The sequence below is a fragment of the Spermophilus citellus genome (assembly GCF_964194105.1).
Source record: "Spermophilus citellus genome assembly, chromosome: 2".
In the NCBI taxonomy this organism is placed as follows: Eukaryota; Metazoa; Chordata; class Mammalia; order Rodentia; family Sciuridae; genus Spermophilus; species Spermophilus citellus.
Window position 1 is genome coordinate 175,480,334 of NC_138183.1, and position 18,111 is coordinate 175,498,444.

General features: G+C 36.6%; 1 protein-coding gene and 1 pseudogene across 2 annotated transcripts in view; one reads left to right on the plus strand and one right to left on the minus strand.

The window, feature by feature from the left end:
• The window catches only part of DEUP1 (deuterosome assembly protein 1), a gene marked incomplete at its 3' end in the record, with an annotated part of 82,960 nt that overhangs the window by 64,408 nt on the left and 441 nt on the right, over window positions 1–18,111 (minus strand). Inside the window, exon 2 of the mRNA XM_081281706.1 lies at window positions 17,225–17,297. Coding sequence (XP_081137832.1) covers window positions 17,225–17,253 — 29 coding nt within the window. The 5' untranslated portion in view covers window positions 17,254–17,297. The remainder of the gene's footprint in view (window positions 1–17,224; window positions 17,298–18,111) is intronic.
• On the plus strand, window positions 2,909–3,353 carry LOC308634552 (fatty acid-binding protein 5-like; annotated as a pseudogene). Its single transcript has one exon. The product of its transcript is annotated as a fatty acid-binding protein 5-like (transcript).

The window sequence follows — 18,111 nt, forward strand, 5'->3', positions numbered from 1 at the left end:
AATCATTTCCTAAAATACCCAGAATCATCCTGGTTTATTCAACAATGTATTTACTGATTTTGATATCAGAGAGGTTTTAAGTACAAAGTGCCATTTTGAAGTCTCATAGTAGTCCTGGAATAAGGCCCCAAAGCTTTTTCAACTTTAACTTAACACCTAAACCAAATCTGAGGAAATACATCATACTAATTCCTCTATAAATAATATGATTGATTTGAATTTAAATTATGATGTAGAGCAAAAGTACAGAACTGGCCTGGTGTTCTCACAACTTTTCCTTGTTGTTGTTATCAGGTACCATCATTTCCTACACATACATTTTGTATATTTCTTTTACTAGTTTAAGCTCTGTAAAAAGGGGCCTTTATCAGTTTGGTTCATCTCTATCTCACCAGAGCCTAGTGCAATACCCTAGCACATATTAGATACTCAATAAAACTTTGAAAAAAGAATAAATGAGCTATTTTTTCATTACTGTCTCCTTGGAATATAGGAATGCCCCATGCTAATACATAAAAATGCAGGCCTAGAGTGTGGACATAATGTAATCTACCCAATTAATTTTATTAAATAATTTATTTATTAAATAATTAATTATTAAATAAGTGAATGAGTGGCTTACTTTCCTGGTTATGACAATGGTATAAAAAAGTTAGAATATTAGACTCTCAGGTGGAAGGACTCTTACAAACCATCTAGTCGACTGCTTTTACAGCGTGTGCATTCTTTCTACAAATACTTCTTGAGAAAATCATCTGGCATACAACATGAATCAGATTCATCAGATCTAGGACAGAGTCCAAAATTCTGCATTACTAACAAAAGTATCAAGTAATTCAATACCTGCTGAAGTTTGTGATTTATTTTTGCAACATCACTGCGAAGAACTCACCCAGCCTATATCTGGATTATTCCCTTAACTAATAGTTCCTGTCTGAGATTGCTTCTAGATGACAATAAGTTAGAATTTTTTTTTATATTGAACAACTTTTCCATGCACAGGTCCTAATTTGATCCATTGAGACCATTCAAAACTTTTCAACACAGAATGTTGAAGGTTAACATACTTGAATACAGTCATCAATGTACTGAATGCAATTTTCAGTGTTCCCTGTCTTTTCTTCTCAATGTTAAATATTAGAGACTGAATATACAAATGAATGATGGCCAGACCACATGATAGACTATGACTTGCAACTTTTGCAACAACTAGTTTGCAGCAATCATGCCAGAAAGGTCAGAACTTGGTCCCTGACTGCCAGCTTCCCCAATTTTTGCTCCCACTTCCAACTCACAACCAACAGGCCACATAGAATCTCCAAACTAGTCACATAGAAAGCCCTGCTTCTAGTTATTCTGTTCTTAGCTTCTCCATGCCACTAGTCTCCAGTCACAGCAGACCTGAAGCCTCCTGGGCCACTTTTTTTTTTTTCCCCACTATAAAGCTTTCTCATTTCCCTTCCTGCCTTTGAGTCTGCCAAGTAGTGATCATGGGTGATTACCTTGGTGATATAGCAAACTCGAAATAAATAGCTTTTGCTTGTTCTCATCTGGGTTATCTTGCTTATCCAAAAAATACCTTTGTTTCTTTTGATTGATACTAGACATTTTTCTCCACTGCTCTATACTCTTTACCCAGTTGCCCGGAAAATATTACATATTTAGAATAAATTTCTTAAATTAATGAAAAAATTAATAACTATTGTAATATTTTCAGCCTCTTCAAAATCCTAGTGATTTGCCTTTGAACAAATTGTTTTTTTATTTCCTACTTGGAATGTACCTCTCAAGACTTTAACATAACACCATAGGTATGTCTCTTCAGCTCAGACAGGGACTCACATCTGTTGTTTTAGGTATCATATACTTTCATTCAACTTGATAGAGGTCACAATAGTTTAGAATTTTGGAGGGGAAAGGAAAAAGTGATATCTACTATTACAGGGTGGGTTTATTCTTTTTTAAATATTTTTTTAAGTTGTAGACAGACACAATACCATTATTTATTTAGTTTTATGTGGCTTGAACCTAGTGCCTCACATGTGCTAGGCAAGCACTCTAGCACTGAGTCAAAACCCCAGCAAACCAGGTGCCATCTTATCTAAATTTATTTATTCTTACCTAAATTTATCTTTCTTTTTCCATGCAAGCTCTGAGTAAGCCACTTATTCACTATCTTCTGCTTGTTTAGTTTCTTAAGGGGGATCCAAGGGCAGGGCTTTACAGTCATCCCTATTGAATTTCAGTTTCACAGTTTCAGGTTTTCAGCCTGGGTAAGTGGTTCATTAACCACTGTATGAGATACTGGGAAAATTGACAGGAAGCCAACGGCTACCTGTACATAGAAAGGGACATTCAAGGAAGGCAGAAGAAAAGACTGATGAATACATGCAGGTATCTTAGAAAGGAGGAGTCCTGAACACAGACCTAGAAGAGAGATTGGGCTATCTCAGGTGTCCTAAATGAGGTGATATCTGAGCTTATATTTGGGTTCCTGCTTCCATCAGAGAATGTCTTTACTAAACCATCCAGTTTTGGGTCAGCTGCAGATTAGCTATTTTGTATAGAGACATTCACAACATTTATATATTAAAGAAATAGGGATATATAAAATATATACTTTCATGTACTACATGTGTATATAAAAGCTATTAATAAAGTGCCATCAAGAATAAAATTGAGGACAGAGCCTTGTGACATTCTACTATCAAGCCCTTCATGGTGACAGTCATCCATTGATTACTCCCCTTTATTATTATCAGATACTAATCCATTTAATTAACTTTGCAACTTTTTCTTTCTTTCCTACAAAAATGAAAAGCCCTGTAAAATATGATGGTAAAACTCAAATACAACAGCAAACTGCCCACATTCCTGTTCTACTGACACAGCAGCACCAGCACCCACCATGGCCACCATTCAGCATCTGGAAGGAAGATGGCACCTGATGGACTATAAAGGCTTTGATGGCTACACGAATGAATTAAGAGAGGGATTTACTATGAGGAAAATGGGTGCAATGGCTAAGTCAGATTGTATCATCACTCTTGAAAACCAGAAATTCATATAGAAATGGAAAGCACCTTGAAAACAACATAGTTTTTTTTTTTTTTTTTTTTTTGTACCCTGGGAGAGAAGAAACTGTAGCTGATGGCATAAAAACTCAGATGTTTTGCAGCTTTGTAGACAGCACATTGGTTCAGCATCAGGAGTGGGATGGGAAGGAAAGCACAATTATAAGAAAATTGAAAGATGGGAAATTAGTGGTGAAATGTGTCATGAAAAATGTCACCTGTACTTGGTTCTATGAAAAATCAGACAAAATTTCTATCATCACTGTGGACAGGAATTAACTGCAAGAATGAAGAAGCTTAGTTCAATGAGCAAATCTCCCTACTGCTGCTGCTTTTTTTTTTTTCATTGCTGTGTTCAATTATCTCTTTATCATAAACATTTTACATGCAACTTTCAAAGTGTTGGTGTAACTAGTATAATCCCTTCAGTTAGTAAATATTGAATGTATTTGTGGTTAAAAAAACAAAACAAAAAAAATTCAAATACAACTCTTGTTTCCTTGAGGTACCAACATATTAATCCTATAAACTGGGACCCGTCTAGTATGTGGAACTTAACTTGCTTAACATCCCTTAAGAACATGTGTCTGCTAAAGGATCAACCCCACCCCAGTTTATGATGGAACTCCTAAGCAGCTTATGAAATTCCTCTTGCAGGCTATAAAGCTGCTCTGTGAGTGCTCGACTCGCTGCTGCTCTCCTCTGAGAAACAGCCTTGTCAGTTTACCTCATGCTACTGACAATAAATCTCTTGTGAGAGACTCTGGCGCGTGGTGTGGTCTTTGGACTTTGTGTGGACTCTGCAAGTGTCCTTTCACACTGCCCTTTCTCCATTGTATACTCCTTTGTTAAAAATCAGTTGGCTGAAAGTAATGCTTTGCTGTATTGTTTACTGATGTCTTAGCATCATCCTGCTCTATGTATACCTTGTTCAATCACCTACTATCTGCTATGTGGACCTCTGGACTGCTCTGATGCTGAATGCCCTTAACTGTTCTGTCCACATCCCACCTGATAACAACAAGGACTTGGGGTTACTTCCCCCAACTTTACCCTCTTTAAGCAGGAAGCAGCTTGGAGATGTTATCACCCATTTTTCCACAGAAACCGGATGTAGAAATTGACAGTGGAATAATGTAACAGTGGTTCATTTTATGCTTTCAACATAGCCCTTGCTGCTCTGCCACTGCAACTTATTTTTTAAATGCACATATTTCTTTCTCTTCTTCTCTCCTTGCTCTTTCCTAATCTCTCCTCCTCCCTAATCTTGGGGGAAAGCAGGATTACCTTTCTTCCTTATTTTAGGCAGATTCATCTGTCCATGAGTACACACCCCTACCATAAGAATGAAGTAATCCAGACTTTGGAATGGTACTAGAAGATCTCAGAAACGATTATCTCCCAAATTAACAAGTGAATTACAACTCCAACAGAGAACATGTAGAATGTAATCTTTGAATTACCTCTTTAAAAGCCCCCAGTTCCTGCTGATGGACAGATTCACAGCCTCTGGGACAGGAGTCCCCTCTGTTTCTCCTTTGCTAGCAAAGCAAAACAACTTTCTTCCTTTTCCTCAAATAAATAAATAAATAAATAAAATAAAATCTGTTGGCTGTAAATGTGTGGGGTTATCTCTGGGCTCTCTGTTCTCTTCCACTGGTCTGTATGTTTTTATGCCAGTGATGCTGTTTTGATTACTCTTGTTTTGTAGTGTATTTTGAAGTGAGTTGGTATATTGCTTCTTGATTTGTTTTTTATTGTTTTTGTTTTTGCTCAGCATTGTATTAGCTATTCAGGGTCTCACTGCAGTAAGAATGGCTATTTTCAAAGAGAAAATAAGAAGTGCTGGTGTAACAGGGGTTCACTTGATGTTTTGACTATATCCCTTGTGGCTTTGAAACTTAATTTTTTTTCTTTTTCCCAATCTCCTTTTCCCTAAAATTCTCCTCCCTGATCTTCTTTTTCTCTCTAATCTCATTTTCTCTGAATCACTTCTATAAAAGCCCCCTATATTCCTCCAGATGGGAAGAATCACAGCTTTGGGACAGGACTCCCCTATTTTTCTCCCTTGCTAGCAAAGCAATAAACCTTCTTTTTCCTTTTTCTCAAAACTGTGTCTTCATTAATGGATTGGCATTGGGGACAAGGACTGAACTTTCAGCAACACTGGCAAGGATACGAAGAAAGACAAACCCTTTTCAATGTTGCTGAAAATTTAGTAGAGTCATTATGGAGATCAGTATAGAGTTTTGTTTTGTTTTGTTTTTTAACCTGAAAACAGAATACCATATAATCCAGCAGTCCCATATACACAATGGAAATGAACTTGTTGAAAAGACACCTGAAATCCCATGTTTAATACTATTCACAATAGCCAGGGTATATAATCAACTAAATATCTATCAGGAGATGAATGGATAAAGGAAATGTGGTTTATATACATAATAGAATTCTACTGAGCCACAAAAAGCATGAAATCCTGTTATTAGCTACAACATGGGCAGACCTGGAGGACAGTGCAAAGCTAAATAAGTACAGAAATATAAGCAGTATGAATAGAGAGCCTATAGAATGGGAGCAAATTTTTAACATACATACATCAGATAGAGCACTAATCTCTAGGATATATACATAACTCAAAAATCAAAGATTTCTTCTCACTCCAGTCAGAATGTCAGCTACTAAGAATACAAACAACAATAGGTGTTGGCGAGAATGTGGGGGGAAAGACACACTCATACATTGCTGGTGGGACTGCAAATTGGTGCAGCCAATCTGGAAAACAGTATGGAGATTCCTTGGAAAGCTTTGAATGGAACTACCATTTCACCCAGCTATTCCACTCCTCAGTTTATACCCAAAGGGCTTAAAAACAGCATACTACAGGGACACAGCCACATCAATGTTTATAGCAGCACAATTCACAATAGCTAAATTGTGGAGCCAACTTAGATGCCCCTCTGTAGATGTATGGGTAAAGAAAATGTGGAACATATACAAAATGGAATATTACTCAGCATAAAAGAGAATAAAATCATGACATTTGCAGGTAAATTCTAAGTGAAGTAAACCAATCCCAAAAAACCAAATGTCAAATGTTTCTGATATAACGATGTGATTCATAATGGGGATGGGAGGGGAAGCATGGGAGGAATAGACAAACTTTAGATAGGGCAAAGGGGAGGGAGGGGAAGGGAGGGGGCATAGGGGCAGGAAAGACAGTGGAATGAGATAGACATCATTACCCTAGGTACATGTATGAAGACACGAGTGATGTCCCTCTACTTTGTGTACAACCAGAGACATGATAAATTTTGCTCTATATGTATAATATGAATTGAATTGCATTCTGCTGTCATATGTAACAAATTAGATTAAATAAAGTAAACAAAAATTTAAAATAAGCACTATATGATCTCATTCATGTGGAGTTTAAAAAAGGTTAATCTTAGAGCAGTTGACAGCAGAATGATGGTTTCCAGATACTGGAAGAGCAGTGAGAAATGCAGAAGAGAAGAGATTGATCATCCAGCACAATGCTATTGTTGTTTGATAGGAAGAATAAGATTTTAATTTGTTCTTTTTAGATAGACATAACAGTAGAGCATATTTTGACCTATTATACATACATGGACCATATCTTATTCTAATTAGGATCCCATTCTTGTGGTTTTATATGATATGAAGATTCACTGTAGTAGTTATTCATATATGAACATAGAAAAGTTCTATCTGATTCATTCCATTGTCTTTCCTATTCCTACCCCTCTCCCTTCCCTTCATTTCCTTTTGTCTAATCCACTGAACTTCATTTCTACCCCACCCTTTAATGTGTGTTAGCATCCATATATTAAAGAGAATATTCAATTTTTTGTTTCTTGAACTTGGCTTATTTCACTTAGCATGATAGTCTCCAGATCTACTCATTTACCAGCAAAAGTCAATATTATGGCTAATATTCCATTGTGTATTCATACCAAATTTTCTTTATCCATTCATCTATTGAAGGGCACCTATGTTAGCTCCATAGGTTAGCTATTTATTGTGAGTTGAGTTGCTATAAACACTGATGTGGCTGTGTCACTGTAGTATGCTGATTTTAAGTCCTTTGGGTATATGTTGAGGAGTGGGATAACTGGATCAAATGGTGGTTCTGTTCCATGTTTCTGAGGAATCTCCATACTGCTTTCCATAGTAGTTGTACCAATTTTCAGTCCCACCAGCACTGTATGAATGTACCCTTTTTCCCATATCAGGAGAAATAAGTTTTGGTATTCCAGGGCACAGCAGGGTCAATATGATTAACAAAAAACACTATATGTCTTAAAATAGAGGAAAGGAATTTAAATGTACTACTCATAAAGAAATGATAAAAGTTTAAGGTGATAGATACATTAATTACCTTGAGTTGATCATTATATGATGCACACATAAATCAAAACATCATATTATATCTCATAAATATATAAAAACATTATGTGCAAATAAATAAAATACCTTTTTTTTTAAAAAAAAGAGCCAGGGTAAGATGCATGGTTATTCATGGAGGTAACCCACAGCAGTTTTGTGGCTGGTGGGCTCCTTAACACCCAAATCCTTTAAAATATAAGCTTACATACTGACTCTTAGAAAAGGCAGACCCTCTCCAGATGGACTGCTACAATGACTGTATGGCCTGTTATCTACACCAAGATGGTTTTGAAAGTGAAAGGGGTATTAATAATAATTATGCTAGGATACCAGTTGGAAACAGTGATTATTCTGGGCAAATTGAAATGTAAGGTCATTGTACTATTCATAGATCTGGAAAATGGAGGTGGAAAGACAGGTTTATAAAATAGAAAAGAGAAAAGGAAATAGAGAGTGAGTTCAGTTTGGGAATTTAAAAGACAAATAGAGAAGTAATCATGGAGGGAAAGGAGGAGGCAGGGAGAAACAGAGAAAAGAGAGTAGACTATTTCATGAAACATGGAATGGTCTAAGAAATGTGTTTCCAAATGGGTCGATAAGCAATTGCATTAGGTCTTAACTTTTTCAAAATCTTTTTAGTGAAACTCATTCTAAAATATATTACATACTTATTTGCCTAAGCTAATAGGCTATACTAAATATAATTTAACCTTTCCATGGTGACTCACAGACCCTGTTCTGTACATCAAATTCTGTACCCCACAAGAAACATTAACAAGACCAAGTAGGAGAGACTCTAGGAGAAGTCTCAGAACACACATTCATAGACATTGCTGTGATATCAATCTGTTCTTTAGTCAGTTGTGTCTCCTACAGTAGTAAAGTGAAAGATTTGTTATTTTAGGACTTTTAGGTCATAGTTTCATAGTTACCCTTCTTCAAAATTAATTACTGAGTAGTAGATTTAAAAAATTTTTCTCAATCCTTTTCTTGTCATCCAAAAAATGTTATTTACTGTCATCATTAGTGTTTGCTGAGTTAGCAGCACTAAAATGCCTATTTTTAAAAATATATATATTTTTAGTTGTGGATGGACACAATACATTTATTTATTTATTTATTTATTTATTTATTTATTTATTTATTTATTTATGGTGCTGAGGATCAAACCCAGTGCCTCACACATGCCAGATGAGTGTGCTACCACTGAGCCACAAACCCAGCCCCTAAAATGCCTATTTTTACATATTGATGTCTGTTGTATTCTGCTGCCTTTCCTATCCTCTACTATCCCCCCTCCCCTCCCCTCCCCTCCCCTCTTCTCAGTGGAAGTGTAACTGATGTGATTCTGCAATCTGTATACAGGGTAAAAATGGGAGTTCATAACCCACTTGAATCAAAGTGTGAAATATGATATATCAAGAACTATGTAATGTTTTGAACAACCAATAAAAAAAATGCCTATTTTTACTGCATAATTGAGATGGTGGCTCATATTCAGTCCATTCTTTTCTCTTGTTTGCAAGAAGCTTAATGCTGTGATGTGGAGGAGGCATAAACCTCACTATTAAAAAAAATGGGTGCTTAAATGTACTTATAAAAACCTCTCTAAAGCCTTTATCATGACAATAAAAGGGAGGCATTAATAGAAATAAAATGCAATGCCATATCCTCCAAGTTCCTATCAATGTTTTATAAGAATACTAGGAATGTACAAATTTAAAAATTTCTTTTTTTGTGTGTTCTAAAGAGAACATAAATACCTACATTAAAATACCTACATTACAAATGATTTTTTAAAAATAGCTTTTCACATTTCAAATAACTTCTTAGTGACCAATGAAAGGAGGTGAGAAGACAGTGACAGTGAAATATTAGTATCACCATCTTTACTTTCAAGTGGTTCTTGATGATTATTTAGAAGTATAAATAGCTTCAATGTCTTCATAAACTTATGCACCTAAATCATTACTTCACAGTAATATACACAAATATATAATACAATTAATAGTAATGTTTATCTATACATGCATCACTTGGGCTCTGAAAGCCAATCTCTAGGACAATTGAATTTCCTCTTGAAATAAAGCCTATTTGATAAGAAACCAGCATTAGTACACGTGAGGCTAGTCATTTTATTCTTTGCTCTTTAAAATTGGAGCCAGCTATTTCACTAGATCCCAACAGGGAAGAACTAGCTAAGAAATGATAAGAACGGTTTTTCCAATACCAGACAATTTTTAAAAATTTCTTTTCTTTCTTTCTTTTTTTTTTTTTTTTTTTTTTTGGTATTGGAGATTGAACCCAGGTCTCTTAACCACAGAGCTACATCTCCTACCCTTTTTAAATTTTGATACGGATCTAACCAAGCCTTGCTAAACTGCTGAAGCTGGCCTTGAACTTGTGATCTTCCTGCTTCAGCCTCTGGAGGCACATGCACCACTGTACCTGGCTGAACGTTGGGAATTGCTAATGGACCTCTTATGACAGCTTGTTGTGATAATTTCTTAATGTGCACCTGCAGCCAAAGCTCCTGAGCTCCAGATTTCTATATCTTCCTACCTATTCGACATTGACATTTCCATAGAGTGTCTAGTTGCCTCTCAAATATCATGAATTCAAAACAGAGCTCTTGACTCCCTGCACCAGAAACTTGTTCCCAGCCCAGGGCTTCCTAACTGGCATAACTGCTACTGGTCGCGTAAGATAAAAATTCTTCATGATTTGTTTCTCCCTCAAACCACTCAAACAACAGTATATCTTACTAGTGCTACTTCCACTATATGTCCTAAGTTCTAACCACTTTTTACCATATCTAGTGATAAAGGTTGATCTGGATTATCCTTATCACTCATCTGCTAGTTTTCTACTGCTATAGTTTGGAGATGACTTCATTGTTTCCCCCAAAGATTCACGTGTTGAAAGTTTGGTGCCTACTGTAGTGATGTTGAGAAGTGATGTAATCTTTAAGAGGTGTAGTCTAGTGAGAGACAATTATGTCATTGGAAATATTCCCTTCAAAGAGATGAATGTAGTTCTCACAGGATCCTCATTAGTTCCTATGGGGGTGAGTTATAAAAAAGAGAAAGCCTGGCCACTGAATCTTTCTGACTTCTTTCCATGTGATGTCTTCAGAACCTGCTCCCACCATCCTGATGCCATCTGCCGTAAGACCCTCCTATAGGGCTTCCTGATCTTGGACTTTCAGCCTCCAAAACTGTGAGGTAAATGTGTGCCTTTTCTTTATAAAGTGCACAACATTAAGTGTTTTGTTATAGTAACAGAAGATGAAATAGTGACTACCTTAGATATCCATCTTTCCTTACTTTCATATTTACAGTGCTCTGATATTATTCAGAGTAGAAATGTATACAGTTAAGAAATAGATACATTTCTCAGTGTTCCTTCAGAGAGACATGGCCATGTAACAAAATCTGGCCTGTGAAAGGTAAGAAATATTACTAAAAAGTTATTAAAAAGAGGATTGTTGCAGATGTTGTGGATGCTCTATATATCCTCATGTTTACCACTTCAGGACACTGGCCTGATTTCCAGTGGATAAATTCCTTTGGCTGGGTGCCTTCCATAGCTACTAGTATCTTGTCACCTGTGTGATTACAAGAGTTTTTGCTTTGCTTGTCTGTGTTTCCTACCCTTGCCCTCCAATGTGCTATTCTTCCCAAGGAATTAGAAGGAACATTTGAAAACAGAAAATATCATGTAAAATGTTTAAAACTAGATGATAATTTTTAATGGAAAATGTCATATCTTTTCTCTAAGTCCTCCAGTGATTTTTACACAGTGAAATCCAAAGTTTTTACCCAGGTCTACGGTGTCCTATAGGATCTGGCCCTATTTGCCTTTTTGATTTCACCTCTTACCAGATTTCTCCTTGCTTGCTTCTTTCTAATCTTACTGGCCTCCTTTCTGTTCCTTGAAAACACCAAGCATGTACCATCTTCAGAAGCTTGGCTTTTGCTTATTCCTTTATGTGGAATACTGATCCCCAGCATATCCATGTGTCTAGTTTTCTCACTTTCTTCAGGTCTTTTCAAATGCCTCCTTCAGATTTATTCTGTAACTTTTTATTCTAATAATTTGCTTACTTTTTCTTCCTAACAGCTATTATCCTGGCCTCCAATATAAAGAAAATTGTACATCTATAAAATGTACTATAGTAAGAACCCTCCCACTAGATTGTAAGCTCCATGAGGTCCTGGATATCATTGTGTAGCCACAGTATCAGTCTTGAACTACCAACCATAAGAAAAATATGAATACTAATTTATTTGGGTATTATAAGACTCTGAACACTTACTTAAAATTTGTGTTCCAATAGGCCTGTTCTAACGTTTTGCATCAGGAGAATGGGGTACAGCCTTATCACTATAAGTTGGTGGTGAAAGTTCAGTTTCTTGATTCAGTCTATTGTCACTTGGAGGAAGAGAGTCCTCAGCACAGCTATGTGGAGTTGGCACTGAGGCTTTCCAACAGCTCTTTACGGATACTATCTTGGTTGGGAAGGGCAAGAGTGCCTCTTTATTCCCCATCACATGGCCTCTACTGACATTGAGTTAGTGGCCTTATTACCATTTTTGCTCAAAGTGTCTTGCTTTTCTTTGCAATTGTAAGTGTGTATGTATCTCAATTTCATTATTCCTGAGTTCATGGGTTATAGCACCAGTCTCATATCCCACCTCAGTTTCTATTAAGATACTCACTGCATGGACAATCCTACCAGCTATTTTCTAGAAGTTAAGTGTTCTGCTGATCCACCAATTTCTTCCTATTCTTGAATCATTTTAAGAAGCATATAATTTGAAAATTATAAGATTAGAATAAAAGTATTTTCATTTCTCCTTATAGAAAATTTAGAAGCCATTTCACTTTATGGATTCTATAGTATACCTGGCTCTGTCCTCTTATGCACATTGGCATTTGTATAGTTTAAGGTTAGACACTCCATTGCACTATGGCTTGGCTAATGAATTTCCCCAGGGACAGTTATGGTGCATGTTTGTACTTGAGTATGGCATGTATGAAATGTATTTTTCCTCATTCTATAACGCTTCCTATTGTAAGAAACAATAACAACTTAATAATTGCTTTTAGAAGAAAATGAGAATAATAATCAAATATTCCTATTAATTTCAGGATATAATATAATTTAAGTAACACTAAAAGATGAAAGCAATGTACCTTAGTATGTTATCTTCAGAGACTCCATAAAAGCATACCCTAGTCTAACTTGTCTCTGACCATGAAGCCATTCCTACATAACCATGTTCCACACACTCCCCAATTAATGGTAAATCTTCAATGCCCCAAAAGAATCTCTAAAACATTTCCAGCATTCATTTTTTCACACCCTGCTTTCATACAACTCTACTTCTAATTCTGAACTCTTGACTCCACTTTTCCCTGGTCCTTTGAATGTTGTATTTATATCTGATCTCCCTTTGTTTGACACTATTACTCATTATAGGTTCTCATTCTTTCAGTTCATTTATTCATTCACATACGCTGACTGCATACCCACACCTGGCAGGCACTGTGCTGGACCCTGTGATGCAGTAGGGAAGAAGACTAACAGTGCTGAATAGAACTGGAGCTCCTGGAATCCACTGACATACAGTGTTGCTGAATTGACTCCATGTTCCTATTTTCACTGCTGCTTTTTCCTATTTTCCCATTTTTGTCTCTATTTCTCCCTTTTTGCTTCATAAGTTTACCATTCAATGAGACTGCTCCTTTCGTCTAGGGAGATGATAAGTGTTGTGCTCACATCTTTGTAACCTTCATGTGTTTAGCACTTCTCTGGTTTATAAATGCTCTGATAGAGGTTCACAAATGTTCCAGGTAGTTTTAAGGTGACAGAAAACTGAGCACCACAGAACACCAGGCCAGGTGAACTGTACTTATACATATCAGGCCCTTTTCTTCTCCTTTTCCTCCCCCCACCCTCTCCTCTCTTCCCCCTCCTTCCTCCTTCATGATACTTCCTGTAACGCATGTAACAATCTTACTGTTCTGTAAAAGTCACCTGCAAATGTATCTACACAGTGGTGTTTTTTCACCTTTCCCTAAACTCGACAAGAGCTTAATTATTCTCCCCAAAGAGTCTTAACTTCTTTATTTTCTTCCTCCCTTTCTCCCTTCTTTTTGAATTTCCTTTCAAAACCACTCACTGAATTCCTATAATCATTTAGCATTGTGCTAACATTTCAGACTCTACCTTCAAGTTAGATGTCCAGATTTTTACCCCAGGTCTACTTCACTTTATTTCTTCACTAGGGAAATAAGAAATTAGAAGAAGTTGTCAAATTTGATAACTCTGGAGAATAAATTTATGTACGGAATGGAAGGTAAAGTATGATGGAGAGAGAATAGCCTGGGTCATCCAGAAATCAAGAGAATCAATCAAATTATAAGGAACTCTCAATGTGCAAGAATAATAATACTAAAATTTATTAAAGTTGTATATATTGACATATCAGAAAAAATGAGTTTTTACAAACTAATAAAAACTATATTTAACTAATCAAGAAATGCCAGTAAGTAAAGTTGTGATTCTGAATGAATGTATCTCACAGGGAAAGGGCACTTTAAGGGTTAAGAAAGATGTACACATAGAAAAGCAGTGTTTTGAAGGACCTTTCTTTATTCAGATGTGAAAAGCTAAGCTTTATATTCATCTATCTTGTTTCGTTGAAAATATGGCTCTCGGGCTGGGGATGTGGCTCAAGCAGTAACGTGCTCGCCTGGCATGTGTGGGGTGGGTGCTGGGTTCGATCCTCAGAACCACATAAAAATAAAATAAAGATGTTGTGTCCACCAAAAACTGAAAAATAAATATTAAAAAATTCTCTCTCTAAAAAAAAAAAGAAAAGAAAATATGATTCTCATGGTAAATAAGAAGAATTTAGTGGATGGTGTAGCATACTTAGATTTTTAGGAAGCATCCAACAAAGTCCTATGAAAGAGATCAATGGCTAAGGTATAAGTCACAGAATAAAAAATATAGAATATTCAGTAGAAAAAAAATGAGACTTTTAGTTAAAGATGGATGAATACACACACTTTTCTCCCTTCCTAAATTCTACTAAAATAAAACAAGGGGATATTTTTAACATACAAGGTTAGGTCTACAAGGACAAAAATAATGAGAATAATGGGAGCTGGTGGTAGAGAAAAACAAGAAGCACCCCAAGTAGGTACTTCTGGAAGCAGGGCGTGAGTGTAAACCTGAAGTTAGGAGGAATGACTAAGAAGGAGTTGGGCTCCTAGGTCTTCTCGCTGGCATTAGACTCAAGGCATATTCTCTGGGAAAAGGGAAAACACAGAGGCTCTGGACTGAGGGACTACCAGGCACAGTGGGGGTAGGGCTACTATGCTGGAAACTGGGGGAGAGGGTTAAGTTAAAGTCTCACAGTGTTAGTCTAAATTTCCAGCATCCTCCTCTTCCTCAGCTCCCAGAATGCTAGCAACCCAACGTACATCCTCTAGGAAGGAGGATGAAGATCTGATCAGCCTGACATCAAATCCTGCAAACAAACAGCCTACCTCAAATGGCCACACAATGATGACCACTGTTATTAAGCCCCTCCATGTGTACCTGCTTTCTTCCCACCTACTTTCTACTCTATTATTATTATTATTATTATTATTATTATTATTATTATTATTTTGGTACTAAAGATTGAACTTGGGGGCACTTGACCACTAATCCTCGGCCCTACTTTGTATTTTATTTAGAGACAGGGTCTCAACTGAGTTGCTTAGGGCATCACTTTTGTTGAGGCTGGCTTTGAACTTGGGATCCTCCTGCCTCAGTCTCCCAAACCACTGGGATTACAGGTGCATGCCACTGTGCCTGGCTACTCTATCATTCTTAAATAAGAGAAAGCAGAGGGATCCCAGGGTTATGTGAAGAAAGCCACTCACCTGAAAAAGAAGGTAGGTCAAATACAAACAGACAGTTTTGAAGATACATAATCTGTGTCTTAATTCTTAATGTCATCATCATTGCAGAGAGCCAACATGTAATCAATCCAGAATTCTAACACTTGGCTCTGCTATGGATCATAGAGTATTCCCTGAATCTCACTGCCATTCATTTCCAACAGAGAGGGAATCAGAGCCAAACATATCTGAATTCAATTGTATATTCTGGGTAGAAATTTGTGTTTTCTTTTCTGTTTCTGAGCCTCAATGTGGCAGAGTAATACTCATTCTTTTATAGATGCTCCTTGACTTAAAATGGGGTTACATCTGGATATGCTGAAAGTATCATAAATTGAAAATGCTTGATACACTAACCTATTGAATACTGTAGTTTAGCAACACAGTACACTGTGTGTAGTATCAGTATCTACTCGCTAGCTGCTGCTGTGCAGCATTGTCAAATAGAATTATACCACGTATTAGGAAGAGATACAGACTCCAAATTTGAACTATGGTTTCTATTGAATGTATATCTCTTCAGTACCAATCATGGAGCTGATCATAAGTCAAAGCATCATGAGTAGGGGATGTCTCTATTATACAGCATTTAAGTTTAGACATATGGCTGCCTGGTAAGAGACCAAATTTCCTAGTGTTCTCACCTCTACCTGGGACTAAGTTATGACCAATGGATAATAAAACCTCAGTGAGGCCTGCCACTTCCAGGTCATACTCCCAGAAGGAAAAGTCTTGTTCTTTCCTCTTGCCCTTATCCTTCGCTCCATTAAGAGCACAGTCGTGATTGTGGGAATTTATTTCCAGAGATGGAAATAAGGTAATGAGATGGCAAAGCTGCCCTACCAGTCCTGGTCTGCTTATCTCTGGACTAATGTATAAAATAGAAATAAACTGTAATCTTACTTAAGGCACTATATTTGGGGAGTCTATTATAACAACTCAGATTACATAATAATATATTCTATTTTCTTACTGTAAAATGAGAATGATACCTAGCAGGACTGTTTTAAGGAAAAGGAATGGAAAGAGTGATAGTTGTTACTATGCACCATCCAGACTTGTAAAGCTTTCCTTCAGAGCCATATGTCAAAGTCATGGTCTGAGCAGAATCACGGAAAGTGGGACACCTGGAGTGGTGTGACTAGTGCCAAAGTTCATCACAATGAAGATTGAGCGCTATAGTACACCTTCCAGATCTGAGGTCAGTTAGGGGCAAGTTAGTTAATAAAACAAAAGGAAGAAAAACCTTTGTGGCACTGGTGGCAGCGAGGGATATGGACATAATTATGAAAAAGAATTTGGTTCATTTTGCAAGCTGTTTGTTCTTGAAACTTTTGACAAAATATCCAGCTATTACTGTTTGAGAATCTGGATCTATTTTGAGACTGTGTTTAAGTGTTGAGTTTAGTTTTAAGAGCAAAAGTAGAGGTAAACTAGGGACACTCAATGCAGTTAGAAAGGAGCAAGCTGTCTAGGAGTTGCTGCACTGCGGAAATGGAGAGCATCTCAGGCCAGCCTGGGCATCATCACCATACTAGACATTGGACAAAGTCATTAAAAGTTGAAAAATAGTGATTTTCAAGTACAAGACTGAGTCAAAATTGGAAAGACTTACACTAATGAATTTTAATAAGTCTCTTGAATTTTCCTCAAGTCTCCTAACCAAAAATAATTGGCACATCCTTCTATTAATAATACATTTCAAAATTCATGTTTCATCAAGGTGGTGTGGCATAATTAAATATTAATTTATTAAATAGAAATTTCTCAGCACTTACCCCACTGTAGTATGGGCTTGGTTCTCCATGTCAAGAAACTGCTACATCTGGTTTATATTTCTTGGTTTTGGATCTGTTGGGGGAAAATGATCTAGATTCCTAAAATGCTTACATTTTTTTAACCTACAAAACATGAAAATTAGCTTGCTATTGGCAAATTTAGTGTTAGTTTTTCTGAGTATGGTAGCTCTTAGTATTACAAAACGTAGAAATTGGGATTTTTTTGTTGTTGTTCTTTTATTTTCCTTCTTTTTAAAAAAACACTCCTGTACACTTATGGTGGGTGTTACTGACAGAAACGAGCATTAATTTACTATTCAATGATCAATAGCTTGGTACCAGGTCCTTTTCAAAGAGCTCAGTACAGGTTGATGAGTAAAATAGAATTCCTGTTTCAGAGGAGGTACAGCTAGAGGTTTTGAAACTTTCCATCCAGGTAGATCGCCTAAAGTTTTCCCTTTATTTGAATACATTCATTCTTTATTCCTTTCTGCATTTTGTCAGAAAGACTGTATCATGAGATTTAGGTAAAAAAAAAAAATTAAGAAATGCCTTGAGATAGAAAGAAAATGGATTTAAAATAGAACAAAAAGGATTTTGTGGGTACCGACTTACCTCTTGCCTAAAGTAAAATAATGTTTGTCAGAGCAACAAAGTTTAGTTAAAAAATAGTGCATGAGGATAAGTGGACAAAGTATTGAAAGATGCGACAACTCTTCTGAATCACTACATAAAAGTCAATTAAAGAGTATTTGGGGGTGGTGGAGGAGGAAGACGACTCTGGGGATCCTATCACATCAAAGGAATTGGACCTGTGTGGAATTGTGGAGGGCCGGGCAAGGATGGTGAATGAAAACCTGGCCGCAGGTAGAGATGAGTAAATGATT